General features: G+C 48.5%; 1 protein-coding gene across 2 annotated transcripts in view; it reads left to right on the top strand.

Moving 5' to 3' along the window:
* The first annotated feature begins 5,554 nt into the window (after window positions 1–5,554).
* NHSL1 (NHS like 1) overlaps window positions 5,555–8,850 on the top strand; it is a 185,448-nt gene continuing 182,152 nt past the window's right edge. For both annotated transcript variants that reach the window (XM_074862649.1, XM_074862648.1), the window contains exon 1: window positions 5,555–5,912. In XM_074862649.1, coding sequence (XP_074718750.1) covers window positions 5,555–5,912 — 358 coding nt within the window. The remainder of the gene's footprint in view (window positions 5,913–8,850) is intronic.

Here is an 8,850-nt window from a genome sequence, read left to right as displayed (position 1 = left end):
AATAAGAAAGGGTTTGAGAGATTCTAAGCTGGCAGAACCTAGTGTGCTGACTCTTGCAGTTGTGTAGATATGCAGAGCTCCGTAGCTCTGAAAAGCTCAGGGGCCAGCTAGCAGAACAACCCAAGGTCTAAACCACAAGCTGGAGAGACTTGAAGAATAAGTTTTAGCTTACTGTTGGGACTGAGAAAAGATAGCAGGGACAGAAAAATGACTGGGACTGGTGCCACTAACCACTAACCTTTAAGATACTGCTCAAGAAAATATTAAACTCATCTACTATGAAAGTGTGGATATATCTGCCAAGTACTTTGAATAACAGGGATGAAGGTGTTCGAGTTACACTGCTGCCTTTGTTTAATGGTGAAGGTATCATGGTGAAGAAAATTAGCAAAAATATTACAGAACTAAATAGAAAAGGGAGCTCAGCTCCAGGCTTCAAGCAGGTGCATGACCCAGGAATAAGCCAGGCAAGGAGACCTTTGGACTGACAGAAGTCTGAAATGATGAATGTCCAGGGAAATAGGACTTTGTAAGCAACCTGTGTCAGAGAAATGCCTGTCATCATCAGAAAAGTCCTGCTATTAGTTTTAAAAGAATAGACACAAGATTCCATTTCTGGACAAGGAGGGAGTCTTTTGGCCCATGCTGGGTACAAATTCAAGAACACAAAAATACCAGTTCCTGGCATGGGTGAAATGGAAGAAAAGTGATGACTGGAAGTTCTGCTGCATTGTCAGGCAAAGGTGATCTTCAGTCTAACATAGTGGCATGTAAATTTAAAGAAACCCAGCAAAACAGTTACGTGGTAATTAATTTGATCATTTGATAATATTTATATAAAGCACAAAAAGTATGCAGTCATGAGGGACAGACCACAAAAGAAATGGGTGAAATTCTGGTACCATTTAACTTTGTCAGGAGTCAGATCTATACCCATTTTCTGCCTATCTTATGCATGTTTCTTTGAAAAAGTTTTTCTGTTGAAGACAGAAATGAAATGTGTGATGATTGAAAGAGCCCAGTGGCCCAACAAGACTGGGAGCATCCACATACTTTTGGTTAACCAGGAAAGACTAAAATGTCAGAAAACATCCTTCTGTTGAAGAATGGCCTCTATTTTAAGCCTACACCAAACTTCCACAGCTCAACAGCCAAAGTAACTGAAAAATACAGAAGCTGACTATATGCCCAGAACGTTAAGCTTGCTTTCTAAACTACAAACCAGAGCTCATTAGCGCTGCTCTGGGAGCAACCAAGAAATGCCCTCCTCCATCCCTCCAAGTTGTACTGTTGTTTATTTCTATGTATCAACTCGGTCGGGTTTTCCTAGCCTACACCGGCACGTGCCTTGAATCTGTGGGCTAAGCTACAATGGATGAGCCTGGTGATCCCAGCTGACCACATCTAAACTACCCTCTTGTCATGTAACTACAGTTTCAGGAAGAGCTGTCTGATGTTTCATGGTTGGCCACGTGGCTCTTGTACTACTGCTCGCCATTTGCTTCTGAGAGCCCAAAGGGATTGCAGAAACAGGCCAAGGGAAGAGCAGCATTCATTCCACAATAGGTGATGAGTAACTCCCACAAGACTTGTCTTCTGTTTCTTGAAATAGAATATAAAACTTATTAGGTCCTTAATCTGGCCATTTAAGTTGAGGCTTAAAATGCTGAAGGAAGAAAGCTACAATTCAGATGTAATGAATTTCCCAGTGAACTTTGAACTTTCATTAAAAATGAAATCAGTATTGACTTGAAATATTTAGTAAAGCCTCTGCTGTCCTTTTATCTGCCTTCCTCCTTTGCATCTTGGTTTTCTAGGCTCTGTTCCTTTTCTCAGAAGATCTCCCACTCCTTACCGAGGGTATCTGCATGTGTGAGACCCAGAACATCAGGTCACAGCTTTGCCAGGCTTAGCTGCACAAGTGAAAGCGACTGCTGCCCGCTGAGCTTGCAGACCTCCTTCTTCAGAGGACGTGGCTGAATGGAAAGCAGCCCCTCGCTCCCACCGCTTACACACCATCATTGCCACCAACTGCACTGACGTGAGTGTGGGGGGCCGTGAGCTGCAGGGGTGGCTCACCCAAAGGCACTGGCCTACCCAACAGAGGGGAGAAGCACTGGGGTGGTCACCACTGCTGCCCTGCCAGGCGCTGACCCCCCAGCCAGCGGTGCCCGCCTCGCCCCAGTGCTCCCCCGAGCCTGCCGGAGTATAAAAAGGGGGCAGGAGCATCCTTGAGGTGCTGCCAGAAAAGGAAATATTTTCCAGCCTTAACCGCTTGAAATAGACAATGTGCACGGGTATCTGAGGGGGATGGGGTGTCCCTAAGAAAGTCTGTATTTCCGCTGAACTTAGAAAATTTAAGTGCTTCCTTTCCAGCATGATGAATACTTTAAATCTCCAACCGTGTAAGTATTCAAGCTCCGTTTCCCTTCTTATGTCCCTTCCTTTCGCATGGGAAGAAACAAGCTCCGAGACCATCCTTTACTTCAGTTAACCGATGTTTACATTTCAGTCACTCAATATTTGCATTTTTTTCCCACCTGTTTTTTTCTGAATACTCCATACAGTAACAGCCCATCCCAGAAAAATAGACCCAGGTAAATTAAGGAGAAAAAAGTATTGTTCTGGAATAAAACATACGGACTTTGAAAGTTTCAAGAATGTCAGTGCATTTCAAATTCAGATTTATTTCTTAACTTGGTTTAACTGTCAGTCCTAAAAAGACCTTATTTTTTATGAGACATTATTCCCATCAGAAATATTCAAGCTGTCACAGTAGTTGAAAGTTACAGTTTGCAAACATAGGAACCAGTGAAATAGGTAAAGTAGGCTTCACTGGCAGTGAAATTGCACTTGTTCACAGTAGCTGAGGCTCTTTACTGCATTTAGGTGTTGCCTGAAGTTTTGATATGTTATTATTCTCCTTGCACTCACATCTGTTTTAAATACTTCTTTCTGCTTACCGATAAGAACGTGCAAAAATATTTGCAATATCAGGATTTGATCCTAATTTTCAGAAAGGATATTAAGACCAGTAAATGTATCTTTTTAAAACTACCTATTACTAAAACTTCAAAATCAAAATGAGTCATTTCCAATCAAACATGCTCACGGTCTTATGTATCTGTCCCAGCAGATACATTGCTGTGGGTTCTTTTCAGCTGGCACCTGAACTGAGCTCTTTGCTTGTTTTCTTCCTACTGTGTTGTACATTTAAGTCCACCTCATACTTGGTTTCCCCATGGTACTCCTATAGTTTAAACAAAACATACAAAGATACACTCCTCTCCATTCAGACGTGCCAGTGAACAGGCCATAGTTTTTATCAAATGACTATCTCAAACAAACATGTTTAAGAACTAATGAAGACATTATGTCCCAAAATAAAACCAGAAGAATTCAATATGAGAGAATGACTGCTTTCCATCCTCTGATAATCAACCCTGACAGCTTCCCTGTCGCAATCCTATTGCTTAGGATTCCTTATGTGCTTAAACCCCTGATTAAACACTATTTAGCCTGTTTGCACCATGTTCTTCTCATCAGTTTCTACAAATTCTGCACATGTGCACTCAGTGGTACTGTCTGTAACAGAAAATCAGTAGGAGCATTCCAAGCTGCAAAGTTATCCATTGGTAACTTGTTTGGACCGAGGTCTGAAGAAAGGTGGTGTTATTCTTTATTTTTTTAACACTAGATTGCATTGTTTTTTCTTTTGTTTTTCTTCCCCCACCCCCCCGAAAACTTGAAGGTGAAAGACTTTTCTTGATTAATGTATGAGAAGAATTAGTGACTTGCGATTTTTGCGTATGAGTAGCACCCCTAAACATGTTTCCTGTAGATCTTAACTCTTGAGCACACCACTGAGCCTTCAGTTTGTATTCCACTCTCTGCAGCCTTGCTCCCAAATTCCTCCACGCACCAAGGAGCTTCTGAAACACGACTGGTGGAATAGTTTCCTTCAGGTTTCCCTTAAGTAACCAAGGCTAAAACTACATATGAGAATTACTATGATGCAGAACATTTTGTTATAAATTATGTGTCCCCAAGATGCTAATGGAAGGGCACTGTGAATCTCTGCCTGGATCCTTTCTTCTTCAGCTGATTCTCTTTCTTTCATCACACAGATTCATCAGCTGTAGAGGGAGCAGGAAGGGACCATACAAACACTTTTCCCCAGGGCCCTTTTCCACAAGAAGAGAGGGATTGGGTTCCTCTCTTTATCATATAGCTGGAGCCTGAGCCAGTAGGGCATTGTCCAATTAAAATTAAATAGCAGCTGTTGACAGTTGCTAGTAGACTAAATTGGTTCTGTGGGGAATAGTCCACCAGAGCAGTCATCTCGATTGTGTCGGACACGGGCAAAGTGCAGGGGCTCCTGAGGCTTGAACCTGCCTTCGGTCCACACCAGAATTACACTTTAGGGCGACGTTTGGTGCCGCGGCACTCGGCTGCCGTGCTGCCTGGTTCAGACTCTGCTTTTCCTACCTTCGCGTCAATCTTCCTAAAAGCTAACCACAAAACAACCATTACCGCTCAGCTCGCACCGCGACTGCCGTTTCCCCGGCCGGCCGCTCTCCCTCCACCGCCTCCGGGCAGCCCCCCCCGGCCTGGCCCGGCCCGGCCCGGCAGGGGCAGAGGCTGCGGCGAGACGCCAGCGGCGACCCGCCCGGTCTCTTGCTTGGCCCCTTGCCCCGGGCAGGAGGCGGCGGGGCCGGGGGGGCGTCCCCGGGGAGCCCCGCGGGGCTGGGCCGGGCCGGCGGCGGCTACCTCGGCTGTTAGCTGGCCGGGAGGGGTGAGGCGCTGGCAGAGCCTCCAGTTCGGGGAGCCACAGGTAGGCGGCGGCCTCTTTTGCTTCTCCCAGGTTCGTGGAGGCTTTTTTTTTTTTTTTTTTTTCCCTCTCTCCTCCTCTCTTTCCATCTATCGCTTTCCGGGTTGGGAGTTTGGTGCGTTCAGAAAAGTGTCTGCAACGGCGCGGGGTTCCCCAGGTGGGGCTGCTCCGGGCTTTTCTCTCTCTCTCTCTCCCTCCTCCTCCCCCCCCCCGCCGGCTGCCTTTCCTCCTTTGTGGCCGCATCCAGGGCGCTTCAGCCCCCCTCCCGCGCTTCCTTTCCCCCCTCCCCAATCTCCACTCCGGGGGGAGAAATCCGCGCTCTTTCCCGTCTCCCGGCCGCAGGGCAGCGCCGCGCCGCCGCGGGCTCTCCCCGCGCTCCGTTTCCCCTTCCCTCCCCTCCCCTCCTCTCCCTGCTCTCCCTCCTCCCTGGGCCGCTCCCTCCTCCGGGGGCCGCTCCCCCACATGGGCGCCGTGCGGGGCTCCCCCTCCGCCGAGGCGGCGGCGGCTCCCTCCCGGCCCCGCAGCGCGTAGCGCGGCCGCCCTCCCGCCCCGATTCATTTGTTGTTGTTGTTCCTCTCCCTCCCTCTCCTCTTTCTGAACTTTTGTCACCGCGGCCGCTGCGCGGATGAAGACTTTTCGCGGCGGGGACGCCTAGCTTCTCTCCCCGCCCGGCCCCCCCCGGCCCGCCGCCGTGCCCTGCGCTCCCTCCTTCCCCCGGCCGCGATGCCGTTCCCGCTGCGGACCCTGGAGCCGCTGAAGCTGTGCAGGTTGGAGGAGGCCGGCGGGGACGGCGCGGAGCGGGGCGGCCCGGCGCCGGGGGACCACGCCGGGGCGGCGGAGGGGGGCGGCGGCCGCCGGCGCGGCGCGGTGCCGCTTTTCGGGGCGCTGGAGCAGGTCAGCTCGTACGCGCTGGTGTCGCTGCTGATGCAGCTCTCCGACCTCTCCCGCTGCGCCGGCGACATCTTCGGCGGGATCCTCAGCGAGGCGGACTCCCTCTGCCACCGCAACGCCCGGCTCCAGCGCCGCCTCGGCGCCCTGGAAGCGCTGCTCGCCCGCCTCGACCACCGCAAAGTCAAGATCCGTGAGTGCCACCTTCCCCGCCGCGGCGAGCCCGGGGTGGGGGGGACGGGGACCGGCCGGGGAGGGAGTCGGGGACCGGCCGGGGGGCGCCCGCCTGGTGGCGGAGCGGTTTGCGCGTCAGGATTTGCTTTACTTATTTGTTTAAAAAAGAAAGGAGGTAAACTTAAGCATCCGACTCTCGCCCTCCCCGTGTTCAGGTGGCAGCGGCCGCCCCCCGGCGTCCCGCCGCGGCTCCAGCTCGCCCCGCTCCAGCTGACCCCGGCCCCGGGCTTCGGCCGGTGGCTGCCGGGCGGACAGGGAGGTGTCAGCCTGCGGGGCCGGTGGCTGCTGGCGTTTTCCCGGTGCCTCCGCCTGGCAGAAATCTGATTCAGTGGGGAGAGGGTGTCGGCTGCGGGGGGCTGGCGGGCGGGTAGCACCTCCCGCGCCGGGAGGGAGCGCGGTAATCCCGAGGGAGGGCTGGGGGGGTGTTCGTGGTTTATCTGTTTATGCCCCGTTTGCGCTAGACTTAGGATCAACCGGGCTTCTGACAGTTCAGCCCACATGCCCGATTAGTTCTTTTGTATGTGCATGGGAAGACCTCAGTAAACAGAAACCTGGATATACTTTGCAGCTGGTTTTGTATCTCTGGGTTCTCCTGAGCTTCCGTGCTGTGTGCAGAACTGATCCCGGGTTTGTATTTTCCAACTTCACACGGAGCACAAGCAGCAAGATCCAGATTCGCCCTCGGATTCCGAAGTAGTGGCAGTGTGGGGAGGTTTCTGATAAGTTTCTGAGCCTGTAAAGTGGCCCCCAGAAGCGACCAACTGTACCACTACACAGAGCTATAGGGAAAGGGTTTGCCGAGCTTGGTCCGGCTTTGGAGAAAGGGTCCCGTAAAAATCGTATCTGCTACATTGAGTTTCATTTGTGCGTGTCCTAGCTCCCCCCAGACGCAGTGAAAGATGGCTTGCAACATCAGTTTAGCTTTCTCAATGTGTTGGAAACATTCAGGAATCCGAAGAACTGTGTTGCAACTTCGGTGGCAGCTGTGTAAGGTGTAAGCCCAGCCTAAGTAGGGTTGCTGTGCAGAGACCACTGATAGTTTTCTTTTAAATGGAAGTAGAAAGCCTGCTTTGCCTGTGGCGTACTTATGACAAAACTGATAAGGAAGGCCTTTCACAGATAAGATCCAAAGAGTCTGAACCCTGTATGGGTAACTTACCAGTTTAATTTCAGAATCATTCCTTATGGCATACTTCAGTATACGGTTCCTCCAAAGGAGGAAACCATCATCACCCTTACCAAAAGGCTACTTCTGTGGTCAGTAAGTGCTAGGCTAAAGTTTTGTGATAACCAGTTTGACTTTTTTTGGTGCTTTGTAACTGCTTGACAAATTTAAGGAGCTTATCTTCCTCACCAAGACAGGTATATCCTTTTCTGCCAACGTTAGTTTAGCATGGCATGGTGCAGTCAGACTTGAAATGAGAATGTTTTATTACTGGGGATACCTGCAGTATGGTGGTTTATATACTACATTGATGCCCTGATATAGGGAGTGATTATTACCATGCACTGATGCAACGCATCTAAAGTGAAGGGTGAAATAAGGCAAGTGCTGCACTGTGCAAACCCTGAAATTTTACATGTGTCAGACATTTAGTTATTGTATTCTCTCTTGGTCATTGTTTTGCACGAGTTATATATTTACTACTTTATTTTTTTTTTTAAATTACAGCTCAGTTCTTTGAGCTAAGCCTGTTAACTGCTTTCAATTTGATGATCTTTGCTCTTGTCATTGCAGTTCCCTAAACCTGACATGGTTCTTTTGTTTGTCTTTCTCCATTTGGTTTTAAATTCTTTGGTAAGCAGCATCTATGCTGTCAAATTTAATTTTGCTACTTAAGAGCTGCATTGCTGCTGTTACTACTTACTTTTCAAAGATCTCATTTGTTAAAGTCAACAAGAATTATTGATGATTTCTTTTTAATTTTTTTAAATGGTATGTAATACAGTGTTTTTGTAAAGGAAGATTATTTTATTTGCCTCTCGGTTGCAAGGAATTGATGTGTAGGCTAAGCATACTGACATCAAGTTGTACATAAAGACATGTCAATTCTCTTCTTACATGCTTTCTACACATTGTAATCTGGCCAAGGACATCGGGTGGAATGATCAGTTGTAGTTAGCAGCATGAACTTCTCTGTAATGCAAGCTGTGAAGGCCTGTCTGCAAGTTTAACCCTGTTCCTGGCATTAAAGGGAAATATCTGCAAAACAAAGAGGATGGTTTAAAAATGCTGGCTTTTTTGGAAAACACTGACAAAGGTGATTTTTCCTTCCCGTTTTTGAAGATATAGAAGCTTCATGGAGAAAGCTGTTTGCTGGTGTGGGACTGTAAGAACAACAAGGATTGTAAACAAATGTAATTGCTTTCACATTTGCTAGATTCTTATTGCTCATAAACCTTTTCTTGTGGGGAAAATATTGTAAACTACTGTATCTCTTGTGTTGCACAGGCAGATGCAGCATGACGTTGTATCAGATGACTTAAGTATTTTGCTCTGGCTTTCAGGACGAGGAGATAGGACATTGTACACCTGCTTTTCAAATCACGGGTAATTTCTACTCGAATAAATGGCTTTTGTTCTCTTTGTGAGGCCCAGACAATAATTTCCTCTTGGAACTGAAGGTCCCAGGGTGACTTTTGTGATCCCAGCATGATCTTATATGGGAAGGACCAGAAGAGGACTAGCAAACTTCCAAATCTGGGTCACAGCCACTTCTTGAGAAGTAACTGCAGACTGGCAGCTGGTATAAGATACACTACGTCTGTCCCTGATGCTTGGGAAAGTACATCGAAATTGTGAGGCGGTTTTTATTTGTGTACTGTCATCATTTTGTTTCAAAGTAAAGTTTCCATGTAGTATCGTTCAGATAACAGGGGCCCATTAGTGTTTGTTC

The sequence above is a fragment of the Strix uralensis genome, chromosome 3 (genome assembly GCF_047716275.1).
Source record: "Strix uralensis isolate ZFMK-TIS-50842 chromosome 3, bStrUra1, whole genome shotgun sequence".
In the NCBI taxonomy this organism is placed as follows: Eukaryota; Metazoa; Chordata; class Aves; order Strigiformes; family Strigidae; genus Strix; species Strix uralensis.
This window is presented reverse-complemented; position numbering and strand designations above follow the sequence as displayed.